At 42.2% G+C, this 16,606-nt stretch overlaps 1 protein-coding gene across 1 annotated transcript in view; it reads left to right on the plus strand.

Moving 5' to 3' along the window:
* The window catches only part of LOC126474594 (testis-expressed protein 47-like), a 164,870-nt gene extending 155,078 nt beyond the window's left edge, over positions 1-9,792 (plus strand). The window contains exons 4-5 of the mRNA XM_050102069.1: positions 8,793-8,952; positions 9,719-9,792. Coding sequence (XP_049958026.1) covers positions 8,793-8,952; positions 9,719-9,792 — 234 coding nt within the window. The remainder of the gene's footprint in view (positions 1-8,792; positions 8,953-9,718) is intronic.
* The last annotated feature ends 6,814 nt before the right edge of the window (positions 9,793-16,606 follow it).

Below are 16,606 nucleotides of genomic sequence, written 5' to 3' on the forward strand. Positions count from 1 at the left end.
CTCAATGATCACAAAGTTTCAACAGGAGGGCCACCTCTGATGTTCTTCATAGTGAAGAGGATGACATGACTGGAACATGAGGATCCACCAGCCCCACTGTACAGAGGACCATTGAGATCTAGATTCAGGGAGCTTTAGTTGGCTCAAATGAGAACTTTTAAAACAGAGGGTCATTGTTTCTCTACAATAAGGAGCTATGCTGCAATTTGTGGTGCATGCAGTGTGGTATGGAGGGTTAGCTTGGCTGGCTGGCATGCTGCAGGTCACCTAACCATCAGCATTTATTTGTTATAACAAAATAATAAGCCAGTAGTTGTATGCAGCCAAAACTGTATCCCTAAATGCTGATAAAAGACTCCTTGAAGAACTGGAGAAAAAAAGAGCACAAAATCAGTAGAAAAATCCTAGGATCCAAGTACAAGAAAGGCATCCATCAACACAGATCCGATAAGGAAATCTACAGCAAAATAGAAAAAATTGCAGACAATCTGTAAAAGACGGGCACAATTTTATGGTCACCTCAAATGAATGGATGGAAATAGGTTAATCAAAAATATACTTCTCTTTTTTTTATTCAAAACCAAAAACTACAGTGCCATGGTTTAAAAACACCAAAGAAGATCTCTAAATGCTACATATCAAACCCGAAGATGCTTTTGACAGAGTTCTTTTCTGAAAGAAGATAGTGACAAACGGAATAACCTGAGACAAGCAACCAAAAAGAAGACTCAGTGTCCTTTGGACAAAAGAACACAAGCAGGCCCACTCACGATGAATGAGGGAAATCTGGGCTCAGAAAAAAGCCAGGCTCAGTGCTAGGTGCAACAAGACTTAATGTGGTCCTAGATGGCCCCAACGAATAAATAATAATAATAATAATAAGCAACTAGCTGCATTAAAGAAATTTAATTTCTTTACTGGTTTTGGGCTCTTAGTGCCCCTCTTCGTAAAGCTGTACTGGAAAATACACCACAAGTAAGTAGAAGTCAGATAAGAATATTAAAATTAAGATGAAAAGCTTAAAAATTTTAAAAATTTAAAGATGAAAAATGGTAAGTACTTATACTTGTTACATTATTTGCAACTGTCAACAATAAGATGCATACAGAAAATGTCATGATCCTAAAAAAATGCTGGAGCAATAAGTAATACAATACTGAATCCATTAATATAATAAGAGCTCATAGAATCTTACATGTGGTTCATAGTGCTTGTACAGAAATGGTATTGAGAAGCCAAACTATAAGTATGGACATCGTGCCAGAACAGGAGCTAATCAGCTAATGACATGCATTTCTTGAAGCTGGCCTCAGGGTAGAGGTGACAGCGCAACTAAGTAATTAAACAGAACTGTGCAAAACTATATTTGTCATAAGACATAAAAAAATTTCAGTAGACATAAACAGCATAATAATTAGTATGAAAAGCTAATGATGAGCAAATAAGTTAATATGAATGACAAGTGGCTCTGTGGATGGGAAATTTGTGAACTAGTCTCCAAACAGCTGTAGCAAGGTCAGTAGCATGCTTGTAGGGAACTTCTCATGAAAGAGTTGTATCTACTGGCTTTTACACTGAGGTGGATGCTCGGGTGAGATACACCAAACAATATCTTATAATCAGGAGTTCATTTATTTACCTCTTCACACAAGTAAGGCTTACAGAGAACTGGATGGCGGAACTACACAAAGATAATGTTTTGCTTGGTTCAAAGATGATGCTCAGATCAATACTGGTGTCAATCTCATTGGCGTCAAATAGCCCCTCCCCCCCCCCTCCCTCCCGCAGTATGGAGTACTCCTGAGAGGCCAGGGGTGGGGGGGTGACTATGGTGTCGGCAGGGGTGGTCGAACCACAATCAGCTCGACAGCATCGTCGGGGAGCTGTGTTGGTAGATGACTTGAAGGAAGGTCCGACCACCGAACCTGGAAGTCGTTGAAGCGCGCCAGGCATCGTACTGGGCGTGCTGGTCATGCGGCGACAGGTAGGCCGGTGGTTTTCAGGAGGAACGGAGTGACGACGACGATGTCTCCGGTGTGTGTGGTGAACACATGAAGCATGTCCAGGTCGACGTCGGGCGAGAGGGGAACACATTTCACCAGGTGGCAGGGAATGGCGGAGGTTGTGTCATGAGCACCGGATGAAGGGAAACATACAATGAACAGTGTGTCATCGCATAGTATTATAGAGATGTCGTGGATTATGTCCGGGGGGACAGGCACAAACAACTCGAGTGAGGGCACGTTCAAGATGGGGGGCATGAGAAACCTCGGTAGGGCGAGACAGGTGACGGGGGAGATTTCGAAGGGACCGGAGAAGGGCCCGGCGGCGAGGGCGTGATCCTAGGTAAGCTCGATGTGGGGAGCATGTGATCACCCGATGGAGTGCGTGAGACCGGAGTAGAAGGCGAGGTCGGAGAAGAGCTCGACGATTGGAGCTGGAAGTCACTCAACTGAGTGAGTAAGTCCGACGTGGAGGGAGTGGTCGGAGCGTCGTGAGCCATGACAGTGAGTGGCGTGGTCATGGCCTGAAGGGGGGTAGAAGTGGGCTCGACATGAGCAGGCTTAAGTCTGTTGAGAGAGACTGTAACAGCTGAATCTTTTATCTGGATGTCATAGGTGTTGGCTGAGCGCCGGAGAACTCAGTGCGGGACGGTATATGGGGGCTGGAGGGGAGCATGGACAGTGTCACCTCGGAGCATGATGTACTCACAATTGTTCAGAGAGTTTGGGAAATGAACCTTAGGGTGGGAATGGCTGGCAGGCGGAGGGGTGTGGAGGTTGATGAAGTGGCGTCTGACGCGGTCCATGAAGGAAGGTAAGTCAGACTGAGGGAGAGAAGCAGAAGGGCTCACAAGTTCGCCAGGGAGAACAATGTTCTGGCCGTATACGAACTCAGCTATTGTGCCTTTGAGGTCTTCCTTATAGATCACACGAATGCCGAGTAGCACAAGGGGAAGGGCCTCCGTCCAAAGAGAGTCATGGCATCAAAGAGCCGCCTTGAAAGTGAGGTGCCAGCACTCAACTAGCCCGTTACTTTGTGGGTGATATGCTGTGGTATGGATGCGCCGGATTCCGCAAATGTTACAAATCTCATTGAGCGGGGCCGACTCAAATTGTCTGCCCTGGTCAGTCGTGATGATAGCTGGACATCCGAAACGCGATACCCATGACTCGACGAAAGCTCGAGCAATAGTTTCTGCCGTGATATTGGGGAGGGGGACAGCCTCGACCCAGTGAGTTGTTCGGTTGATAGATGAGAGAACATAACAAAAGCCATTATAGGGGGGGCGGGGCTGACAATGTCAGTGTGAATATGCTGTAAATGCCCAGGAGGGATCGAAAAGGCGCTGAGGGTGGGTGAAGTGTGCTTGTGTACTTTGCAGCGTTGGCACGCGACGCAGGAGCGTGCCCATTGCTGGCAGTTCTTGTTGACATTTCTCCACACAAACCGCTCCGCTACGAGGCGGGCGGATGCACAAACACCGGGGTGGGCTAAATTATGCAGTGCGTTGAAGACAACTGGATGGAGCGTGGTTGGGATAAGGGGGCATAACGTGCCCGTACTCTCATCTCACCAGAAATGCCAGGGAAGGTGGTGCGGATGAAGTGTAGTGAATAGGTAGAGTCTGAAATCAGGTTTTCTGTGTCCTCATCAGTGGGTTGGAGGTTAGGCATGTCAGAGAGGTCTAACAGCGAATGAACGGCGCCGACTCGTGAAAGGAAATCAGCAACTATATTGTCAGCACCCTTTATGTGTCTGACATCGGTGGTGAACTGAGATATGAAGTCCATGTATATGAAACGGCAAGGAGGTGGTGGTGGGTTTGAAATGGACGCAGACAGGGGTTTGTGGTCTGTTAAAACATAGAAAGGGCGTCCCTCGACGTTGGTCGTAAAATGCTTGATCGCTTCGTAGACCGCGAGCAACTCCCTATCAAATGCGGAATATTTCCGTTGTGCATTGGTGAGCTTGCGCGAGAAGAACTGCAGAGGCGAAGTTTGGCCATCGACTGTCTGGGTAAGGACAGCGCTGATGGCAGTATCGCTCGTGTCTGGGGTGATGAAAAGCTGCGCATTGGGATGAGGATGCGCGATGGTGCAGGCCTCGACAAGAAGATTTTTGAGGGCAGTGAAAGAGTCAGTCATAGCAGGGTTCCACAGAAAGGGCCGAGATCCAGAAGTCTTGGTGCTTGCCAAGGCATCTGTCAGTGGAGCCTGAATCTCCGCAGCCCAAGGTAGATGACGGCGATAATAATTAACCATCCCCAGAAAGTGCCGGAGCCCTTTGAATGACGGAGGTCTGGGTAGGTTTAGTATTGTTTGTACTTTGTCAGGGGGCAGTGAAATGCTGTCGGCAATGACCCGAAAACCAAGAAAAGTGACAATGGGTGGATGTAGCTGCTACTTGTCCTGGTTGGTCTCGATGCCAGCTGCCGCGAGAGTGTTCATAACAGTTTGCACATGTCAAATGTTGTCATCAACAGAGGAGCTGAACACAAGAATGTCATCAAGATATGCAAAGCAGAATTTAAGGCTGAATAGCACTTCATTGATGAAGTGTTGCCAGGTCTGGGTTGCATCTTTTAGCCCGAAGGGCATGAATCGAAACTGAAATAACCTGATTGGGGTGGTGATTGCCATTGTTCAAATGTTGTGTTGATGTAATACACTCGAAAATAACTGACGCGGAAGCCACGGACACAGTAAAATGGTGAAAACGGAATACGTTACAACTCGGGGTTGCCAGTGAGGTGGATGCTCGGGTGAGATACACCAAACAACACCTTATAATCAGGAGTTCATTTATTACCTCTTCACACAAGTAAGGCTTACAGAGAACTGGATGGTGGAACTACACAAAGATAATGTTTTGCTTAGTTCAAAGATGATACTCAGATCGATACTGGTGTTGATCTCATCGGCGCCACAACACCAATTGCACGGTACTGTAAGTTTTAGAACACATTGCTGAATTGATGTAGAGATGTCAGTGATGTGGCAGCAGGAAATATTCCTGTGCAAACAGCATGTGAGATGCATGATGGGGAGAGAATGTGAGATGCATGATGGGGAGAGAAGCAATAACTGGAGTAAATGGAGAAAGAGTCCCTAGTCAGTAGCTAAAATGGAAATTCTAAATTAATTGTTGGAGATAGGGCACATGAATATTATTCTATACTTTCTATACAATGGGATAACTAGTTCAGGAATGTGTAAAAATTCCTAAATACACTTTCTGAAGTTAATATAACTAGTGCAATTCACATAGATATATAAAAAAGTGCAGTAGGTTTGACTACCTGGCCATGAATGACTGAAAGTGCTTATTGTCTGTAAACATTACTTGTAACTGTAGAGTAAAGCATCTGTAACTTTAAGAATAAGTTGTCTATAGGTCATTGTGTACATAGAGTTAACCATCTGTAGCAAAATAAATCTCCACCTTTAGGTTGCAGACAGTGCTGTTGTAGACAGTGCAGTACCTGCAATAATATATGGTTAACTACCTAGCAATGTAAGAAGCTGACCACTTAGAACTAGAAAGGCTTCACTACTTATAACTGTAAATGCCTAACAATCTGTAGCTATAGATGATCACCATACTAAAAATCTGTGTAAAACAGTTTAAAAGGTATCTACATGTACCATTGTACCAATAGTAGAAGGTGGACTAATTGTAGATTTGAGTAGCTGTTTAAATGTGACTGTATAGCTGACTAACAGAAACTAAATGCAGCAATGTATGGCCGAGCTGCCATGTGTAAAATACAACTAAAATTTTCTGGTTGTAAATAGAAAGGCCAGAACTACAAAGATGAGCTGGACAACAGGAGGAGACATGTATGTTGCCTACAATACAGGTAAGTACAACTCCAAAACTTACTGCAAATTATCAAACCAGTATACTGATCGCAACCGACTGACTGCACCTTACTGAACATAACTACAAACATGTAGCCGTAGTAGCAACTGTAGCTTACCTAATGACAATATTCTACCTATGAAAATTAAGAGGCGCATATAATTAACTATCTAACTCTAGGGAATCCAATCATATACCAGAGTCTGATTATACGGAACTGCAATCTTAATAGACCAATAATAAGAAAATGTAAGGCAGGAAAGGGAAGGGGAGAGTGGAGGGGGTAAGTTGGGTCACTTTGATGGTAGGGAGAGGAACTGGGAGGAAGAGGAAAATTAGTTTCAATTAGTCCACCTTTGCTATCAATACATTTGGTATTTGAAGTTAGTTTTGCAATTTTGTTACACAGATTTTTAGTAAGCTGATCATCTACAGCTAAAGGTTGTTAGGCACCTAAAGTTATATAAGTAGTGAAGCATTTCCAGTTCTAACTGACTAGCCACTTACATTGCTAGTTCGTCAACCAACCTGCAGGTGGTGATTTACTTTGCAACTCATGGTTGGCTCCATGTAAACAATGACCTAAATAGAAAATCTATTCTTAAAATTACAAATGCTTTACTCTACAGTTACAAGTAATGTTTATGGCTAACAAGCACTTTCAGTCATTCACAGTCAGGTTGTCAAACCTTTTGTACTTACTAATACATCTTATGTGAATGTCGCTGGTTACATTAATTTCATGAAGCCTATTTAGGACTTTTTACACATTTCTGACCTAGTTATTCCATTGTGGTAAAAGTATACAATGATACCCATGTTTCCATTCTCCTATAGTTAATTTTGAGTCTTCATTTCAACTACTGACTATAACTTTTTCCTCCATTTACTCCAGTTCTTGCTTGTCATCCCTTAATGCATTTTGCCCACAGTCTGCGCAGGCATTTTAGCTGCTTCCATGCTGTTGACAGTTCTACATCAATCTAGCAATGTGTTCTAAAACTAACATACAACTGGTATAAAAGCTGCTATATAAAATTCTTTCACAAAATATACTTTTGACCTGTATATATTCCCGTACTAATTGTTTCATTATTATACAATTGGCGCCCACACTTCTTTTCCTTTTCAGTCACTTTTCAATACTTAATATTACCCAATGATCAAGAATATTCTCTCCAGTTACTCCAGTCACAAGCTTCAGCTCCATGATGAGCTTCACACTTTGTTTTTGTTAACAGGTTCCCTACAAGCATGCTACTGACATTCGCACTTTGCTTTCGTTAACAGGTTCCCTACAAGCATGCTACTGACCTCACTACAGCTGTTTGGACATTAGTGCCCAAATTTCCCATGTGTAGCACCATTTGTCATTGATATTAGATAACTTATTTGATTTAACATTAGGTTTTTTGTATTACTTGTTATGCTGCTTATGTGCTTTTACATTTTTATTTATTCCTTATAACAACTGTAGTTATGTACTGTTTTGTTTTAGTATTATGTTGTACTTTCATCCCTGCCTGGAGACCAACTTCAAGAATCCTGTCCTGGCATAGTGTCTGCACTTGTTGCTTAGCTTCTTTATACCATTTTTGAACAGCACTTGTAAGCATCTATGCATTCTTATTGTATCAAGGGATTCAGTATGGTATTACTTATTGCTCCCGTATTTTCTTAGGCCATTTTACTGTGTGCATCTTATTGTTGACACTCACAAATAATGTGATATGTATAAGTATGTACCACTCTCTATCTTTAAATTTTTAAAATTTTTAAGTTTCTGTCCATAATTTTAATATTCTTATTTGACTTCTACTTATTTGTGGTGTATTTTCCTGTACAGCCTTCTGAAGAAGGGCACTAAGTGCCCAAAACTGGTAAAGAAATTAAATTTATTTTATGCAACTTGTTGCTTATTATTTCATTATATACAGCTATAGATGCTGAGGATGGATAAAATACTAGAATTATTTGTTACTAAGTGAATGTCATTTCTGGAAGTTTCTGGTATAAAAACCAGCATTCTGGAATATTGGTTTTTGTATCAATAGCAGCACTGTCCATCCAAGAGGTCAGTTCTGTTCTGGCTGTAAGTTGGTGTCAGTAATAAACATGCTTTCAGTTCTAGGTGTTGTACTTCATTAATGACACTGCCTTTGGATTTGGACTTAATTGCGGTTGTGACAATATTTTAATATTATACTGGGAAGTCCATTGTGTACTACAAGTAATGTAAGGAATAAGGGTAACAACTTAACCACATAGTTAAGGCATTGAGCATTTGATATGCAAACAGACAAAATTAAAAATGTTGCTAAACTTCCAGACATTATTCTTCTCCAGAGCTAACTGTTACAGAAAAAACACACACACACACACACACACACACACACACACACACACACACACCAGTGCTGCAGCTCGAATTGGGTAATAAACTTGTACTGTCATGTAAATCATCCATTAATTTCACTAGATGACTGGTAAATTTTCCTTTTTCCACAGCTAACTGCTGTAAAGTATATTTAGAGAAATAAACAAATCATACAGTCAGTGAATCAGTGTAGTATTAAAAAGTTTGATTTCATTTATCTTTAAAAGACGAAATAAATTGTGATTCTTGAGTTTCTCCCGGCGTATTTGATAATCAAAATATCCACGGGTGTGCTGCCGGTCTATAGTGTCCAACGGGCACAATATTTCAGCGATCAAACATGTCGCCATCATCCTGATGATGGCGACATGTTTGATCGCCGAAATATTGTGCCCGTTGGACACTATAGACCGGCAGCACACCCGTGGATATTTTGATTACGAAATAAATTGATTTTTTGGCTCCAGCAAGTGTGTAATTGTTATATGTTCTCTGCTACGCAATCTTTCTGCAGTATTCACTTGTTGATAAATTTCTTTCTGTTTTGCAGTGTGGACTGCAACTCATCTTAGATCATTTGTCTGAACGTGTTCCACATTTATTACCAGAAATGGAACTTATGGAATTTCTGCTCTCTGTCTCTTGGCTTCATGATCCTCAATATCTCATCTCTCATTATGCAACCTTACCATGTACTGTTCCTGATACAGGCAAGTACCGCAATCAGAAAAAGTTAACACCACATTTCTTTGTTTTAAACTGTATACAATAGAAGTTTATTAGTTCATCGTGCTGCCGGATGTCCACTACCTCTTTGAGGAGACAGTCCCAGAAGGTGCTCTATTGCTGTAACATCTTTGTGCCATCGTAGTTCAGATGGCACAAAGGTGTTAACGGCAGTCGAGCACCTTCTGGGATTGTCTCCTCAAAGAGGCAGTGGAGATCCATCTGCATGAGGAACTAATAAATAAAGACAGCGATTTCCATTTAAGCAAAGCCTGATATCCAGCTTTAAGCATGATTAAAACACAATGACAGTGTACACGAAAATCCACTCCTGTCAGGACACCTGAAGAAGAAGAAGCAATGTCCCCCAACGGCAGAGTTCCACAAGCTGCCGTAGCCGTGGAAGGACAGCAGCCCATGATCTGTTGCAGGGTGCCGCACTTCCCTCACCACCCAGCACCGCCCATCCCCCACCACCAGCTGCAGACCACTCGAAAGCACCCAGGCGGAGGCTGCGGGAGAGGGGTGGAGATTATATAAAGTCGGCATCCATCAGGGATCAATCAGACACCAAGAACGCCTGAAGATGGCAAGAAGTCGGCTTACCGAAATATCGTGCCTTTTGGACAATGCTACCTGGCTGAATCCCGAAAAATTTTCAAGAAGTTTATTCATTCCTTGGCAATTATCAGTGTGTTCTCACAAATGGTTGTACCTTTTCTGTAAATTGTGTTATATGTTCATTTACAGCCTTTTCAAAGGATGAGTGCATTACAACAAATTATTTATGCAAAACTGTTGAGGCTTTCCTGGTTACTTGTTGAAACATTGCCTCTGGACTTTTGTCTTCGGATCTTTCAGAGACATTTCTTACACTATATTTGTGACATTTTGCCAGCACAAGTGACTGGTACTGTCAAAGGCTCACCCTTCATTGTTGGTGGTGAACTGGAATCAAGCCTGCAGCCAGAGGCTGTATGTACCTGTCATGCCAAAGTCTGCAGGCTTTTCCTTGGTCATTATCACTGTGATTCTACCCTTGTAATCTGAAGTAGTTTTTCACTGCAGCATGGTAATACAAGAGCCATTTGCTAAACCTATTGCCAAGTTTGTGAATGTCTGTGGCTTTTCTGATCAAAGGGGCATGAAGTTCTTCTCCACAATGAACATCTTTGACAGCAAATAACTGATGATGGTTGAAGTGGAGAGGATATAAAATGTAGATGGGCAATGGCAAGAAAAGCGTTTCTGCAGAAGAGAAATTTGTTAATATCGAGTATAGATTTAAGTATCAGAAAGTCATTTCTGAAAGTATTTGTATGGAATGTAGCCATGTATGGGAGTGAAACATGGACGACAACTAGTTTGGACAAGAAGAGAATAGAAGTTTTAAAAATGTGGCGCTTCAGAAGAATGCTGAAGTTTAGATGGGTAGATCACATAACTAATGAGGAGATCTACATCTACATCTACATGGTTATGCTGCAATTCACACTTAAGTGCCTGGCAGAGGGTTCATCGAACCATTTTCATACTACTTCTCTACCTTTCCACTCTCGAATGGCGCATGGGAAAAAGGAACACCTAAATCTTTCCGTTCGAGCTGCGATTTCTCTTATTTTATTATGATGACAATTTCTACCTACGTACATGGGTGTCAAAATATTTTCACATTCAGAAGAGAAAGTTGGTGATTGAAATCTCGTAAATTTTATTTCAGTGACTGCCACCCCAAGTCGCGTATCATATCAGTGACACTCTCACCCCAATTGCATGATAACATGAAATGGGCTGCCCTTCTTTGCACTTTTTTGATGCCCTCTGTCAATCCTACCTGTTAAGGATCCCATACCATGCAGCAATATTCCAGCAGAGAACGGACAAGTGTAATGTAGGCTGTCTCTTTAGTGGGTTTGTCGCATCTTCTAAGTGTTCTGCCAACAAGGTGCAATCTTTGTTTTGCCTTCCCCACAATATTATCTATGTTGTCTTTCCAATTTCAGTTGCTCGTAATTGTAAATCCTAGGTACTTAGTCGAATTGACAGCCCTTAGATTTGTGCGATTTATCGTATACCCAAAATTTATTGGATTTCTTTTAGTACCCATGTGGACGACCTCACACTTTTCTTTGTTCAGTGCCAATTGCCACTTTTCACACCATACAAAATTCTCTCTAAATCATTTTGTAATTGGAATTGACCATCTGATGATTTTACTAGACGGTAAATTACAGCGTCATCTGCAAACAATCTAAGAGGGCTGTTCAGGGGGCTTATGGGTGCTCAACATCGAGGTCATCAGCAAGAGGGCTGTTCAGATTATCACCTAGATCATTTATGTAAACCAGGAACAGCAGAGGGCCTATGGCACTACCTTGTGGAATGCCAGATATCACTTCTGTTCTGCTCTATGATTTACCATCTATCAGTACAAACTGTGACCTCTCTGAGAGGAAATCACGAATCCAGTCACACAACTGAGACGATGCTCCATATGCATGCAATTTGATTAATAATCGCTTGTGAGTAATGGTATCAAAAGCTTTCTGGAAATCTAGGAATATGGAATTGATCTGAGCTCCCTTGTTGACAGCACTCATTACTTCATGGGAATAAAGAGCTAGCTGTGTTGCACAAGAATGATATTGTCTGAATCCATGTTGGTTGTGTATCAATAAGTAATTTTCTTCAAGGTGATTCATAATGTTTGAGTACAGTATTATGCTCCAAAATCCTACTGCAAATTGAGGTCAGTGATATGGGTCTGTAATTCAATGGGTTACTCCTAGTTCCTTTCTTGAATATTGGTGTGACCTGTGGTACTTTCCAGTCTTTAGGAACAGACCTTTTATCAGGTGAGTGGTTGTATATGATTGCTAAGAAAGGCACTATTGTGTCTGCATACTCTGAAAGGAACCTGATTGGTATACCATCTGGACTGGAAGACTTGCCTCTCTTAAATGATTTGAGTTGTTTCACAACACTTAAGATATCTACTTTTATGTCACTCATGCTAACAGCTGTTCTGGTTCGGAATTCAGGAATATTACTTCATCTTCTTTCGTGAAGGAATTATGGAAAACTGTATTTAGTAACTCTGCTTTAGTGGCACCATCATCGGTAACATTTCCATCGCCATCGTGCAGTGACGGTATTGACTGTTTTTTGCGACTGGTGTACTTTACATATGACCAGAATCTCTTTGAGTTTTCTACCATGTTCTGAGACAATGTCGCAAATTGACGTCTGCACTAAATTTTGAGCTTCCATGAAACTTAGTCAGTTTTGGGGATTTTGTGTTGTTCCGAATTTGGCATGCTTTTTTTGTTGCTTCCGCAACAGTGGTGGATCAGTCCCGTCTCTCATTAACTTATACAGTATGAATCTAGCTGTTGCTGTTGATACTGTATCTTTGGATTTGAGCCATATCTGGTCTACACTTACATAATTAGCTTGTAAGGAATGGAGACTCTCTCTTAGGAAGACATCAAGTGGAATTTTTAACTGCTGTTTTAAATAGATAAATTTTGCATTTATTTTTAGTGGTTTTGGTTGATAGGGTTTTGAGAATCACTTCAGTGAACTTGTGCTCACTAATCCCTGTATCCGTAATGACACTATCTATTAGATCAGGCTAAGAGATCAGGTGTGTTTTTGTAACCATTTACAATTCGTGTGGGCTCATGAACTAATTGTTCAAAGTAATTCTCAGAGAAAGCATTTAGTACAATTTCAGAAGATGTTTTCTGTCTACCACCGGCTTTGAACATGTATTTTTACCAGCAAACCGAGGGTAGATTGAAGTCTCCACCAGTTATAACTGTATGAGTGGCTACTTATTTGTAATGAGATTCAAGTTTTCTCTGAAATTTCAGCTATTATATCAACTGAGTTGGGGGGTCAGTAGAAGGAGCCGAATATTATTTTGATACGGCTGTTGAGTATAACCTCTACCCGTAGTAATTTGCAGGAACTATCTATTTCAACTTCACTACAAGATAAACTACTACCAACAGACACAAACACATCACCACCTACTTTATTTAATCCATCCTTCCTGAACATGGTTTGCACCTCTGAAAAAATTTTGGCAGAATTTATCTCCGACTTTAGCCAGCTTTCTGTTCCTATAACGATTTCAGCTTCAGTGCTTTCCATCAGCGCTTGAAGCTCTGGTACTTTTCCAACACAGCTACGACAATTTACAACTACAATACCGACTGTTGCTTGGTCGATTCTTGTCCTTTCTTTGCACTGTACCCTTTGAGACTGGAGCCCTTTTTGATCTTTCTCGAGACTGTCTAACCTAAAAAATTGCCCAGTCCACGCCACACAACCCCTGCAACCTGTGTAGCTGCCTCCTGTGTGTAGTGGACACCTGACCTATTTAGCGGAACCCGAAACCCCACCACCCTATGGCGCAAGTCGAGGAATCTGCAGCCTACACGGTCGCAGAACCGTCTGAGCCTGTGATTCAGACCCTCCACTCGGCTCTGTAGCATGGGTCTGCAATCGGTCCTGTTGACAATGCTGCAGATGGTGAGCTCTGCCTTCACCTTGCTAGCAAGACTGGCAGTCTTCACCAACTCAGACAGCTGCCAGAAACCAGAAAGAATCTCTTCCGATCCATAGCGACACACATCATTAGTGCTGACATGAGCCACCACCTGCAGTTGGCTCTGCACCATGTACCCTTCATGGCATCCGGAAGGACCCTTGCCACATCTTGGATGACTCCCCCCAGTATGCACACAGAGTGCACATTGGCTTCCTTCCCGTCGTTAGCTGCCATATCCCTAAGGGGCTCCATCATCCGCCTAACATTGGAGCTCCCAGTGACAAGCAATCCCACCCTCTGCACTTGTCTGGACCTCTCAGAAAGACCAGCCACTGCTGCAACAGGCAAGGCTGCCCTTGCTGGCTCAGAAGTACCTTAAGCAATGGGCAGTACCTCAATCCTGTTACGGAGATGTAAGGGTACAGCCTTGCAGCCAGCACCAACTTTCGCCTTCCGCCCAGGGATTCACGACCCTGCCACAGTTCGCCAATCACCATCAGGCAGGTGTCAACCAGTAGGGACGTCCGAATCTGAGGGCGCAGTGGCATCAGAGATCCCAGGCGATGCTACAGGTTCCAGAGGTGCCAAAGCGCTCGCCTCTGGAGTCCCAATGTCACCACGGACCAGGGCAACAGCCTGGAGCCTGCCAACCACGGCCAACACAGCTTCCAGCTGTTTACAGATGGTGGTCAATTCCCCCTGAATTTGTACACAACAGGCTCAGTCCCTCTCCATCCCTAACAATGTTTTTTCCTCTCTTTTATCTCACAAGCTGTTCAAAACAAACAGATGACTGACAACTACTCGAATTTACACTATACAGGTACTAAAACGCTATGTTACAACTCTCAAATACTATAATATGCCTGAAATTTGTGAATTAAATTATGCAAGTACCCAAAAACACTCTAAGAAATTAAGAATTTAAACTATAAAACAAATAAGTGAGCTAAGAGTGCGACTTGCTGCTTATCCAACGGCAGCAGGGGGTACTGAATAGAATTGAGGAGAAGATGAATTTGTGGCACAACTTGACTAGAAGAAGGGATTGTTTGGCAGAACATGTTCTGAGGCATCAAGGGATCACCAAGTTAGTATTGGAGGGCAGCGTGGAGGGTAAAAATCGTAGAGGGAGACCAAGAGATGAATGCACTAAGCAGATTCAGAAGGATGTAGGTTGCAGTAGTTACTTGGAGATGAAGAAGCTTACACAGGATAGAGTAGAGCATGGAGAGCCGTATCAAACCAGTCTCTGGACTGAAGACAACTACAACAAAAACATATGTGAAATTTTGAACATTCGGGAGTGCTACTGTAAATTCATACTGTTATCGGCAATTACAGGCTTCAACTTAATTGTGCTCCTTTAAAACTTTTGAGGACAGTATGCCTATCTTCATTCGAAACATCCTTTTTATAATTTAGTTGTACAATTAGGTTATTTTTGTGAGTTTTAAGATGCTTGTGAAACTATATTTTTATTAGGTACCTGTCCAAATGTTTTGGATATGTAACTTATTTCTTAGCAGATCAGCATTTGTGGTTCACAGTTCTGCCAAAGAATACATCACCCTTACATTTAATTTTATATCAATGCAGATAATTGTGAATTGTTGAAAAATTTTCAGAAGCTGCCATTGTTCTTTGCATAATCCCCAGGCATTTCCTAGTAAACTGGCGTTTGTGATTTAGTTACTGTAGCAGATATTCTAACAAACATACTGTGTTATATCTAGTTTTCCCTTAAAGATGAGAGATCCTTTATAGTATCTGCATTTATCATAAATTAACTCTGTTTTCGAGTTTGCTAACAACTATACTTAACCTCAGAATGTTTTAAGAAACTAGTACTTTTACCACAGGTTCCTGTCTTGCCTTAATAAAAATCTCAATTTGTGTATTTGCTTCAATTCTTAGAGGAATCAGCAACTTTTTACCTCAACAGACTAAAAAATAATCAGCAGACTTAATTTAAAATTATTGTTCACTGCCTTATAACACATTGCACCAGCCAAAGTGCAGCCCCAGTGTGAATGCTGTTCTCGAACATGGGATGTATTGGTTGACGTTTTAAAGCAGCTGGAAATCACCCTGACTACTGTCAAACGATTGGCAGCTGCTGTGAACCGCTGAGTTGGAAGAGCTCCTGAGACTCATGTACCTGTGATACTGGAACCAGAGGTACCTCAAGTACTATCCTCTCCTGTGAATCCTGTTTCCTCTGCAGAAATTAAAGGATCTGTCATTATTCAGCCACTTGACTGCGAGTGGCATATCAGTGACAGATCTAGGCGTGGTGTACTGGGTGGAAGGGGACCAGGAGGATTCAGGGTGTTGTACCAATCCCTTTAACCAACAAGTTTAAGGTGGTGTCTTTCACTGAAACTGAGTCAATGGGACTCACATCACCTGTTTAGGAACAACCTATTTTGTCTGATGTCAAGAGGAGGCAAACGCAAAAGATTAGGAGTCTGTTAATTGTTAGCAATTCAAACATACGGAGAATGATGGTACCCGGTGGCAGCAAAGGACACCAGGTGCACTCAGGGTGTATGCCTGGGGGCCTCATTCAGTATGTTGAAGAGGCTATTTGAGCAGCCATTGACAGAGCAGGGTACTGAGCTGACAAGCCTTGCGTATGGAGTTTCAATGAAGCTCACAACTTGCAGCATTGTCTCCAGAACTGATCATGGCCCTTTGGTTCTAAGTCGAGTGGAAGAACTGAACCAAAGACTTGGAGGGTTCTGTGACTAGCTATGCTGTGACTTCCTGGACTTGTTCTACAGGGTTGAGAACTGTTGGGTGCCCCTAGATGGGTCATGTGTGCACTACACACCAGAGGCTGCTACTCAGGTAGCTGAATGTGTGTCGTGTACAAAGAAGGGTTTTTTACCATAGGTGACTCTCCATCCAGTCCACATAACAGTAGCTGTAGGAAACCAGGAAGTATCGGTGTAAGATCAAAAGAAATGCATCCCACAGGTAAATGTAAATGTCGTGTGACTAGGGCCTCCCATTGGGTAGACTGTTTGCCTGGTGCAAGTCTTTCGATTTGACACCACTTTGGCGACTTGTGAGTC

Source organism: Schistocerca serialis, chromosome 4, assembly GCF_023864345.2.
Source record: "Schistocerca serialis cubense isolate TAMUIC-IGC-003099 chromosome 4, iqSchSeri2.2, whole genome shotgun sequence".
Classification (NCBI taxonomy): domain Eukaryota; kingdom Metazoa; phylum Arthropoda; class Insecta; order Orthoptera; family Acrididae; genus Schistocerca; species Schistocerca serialis.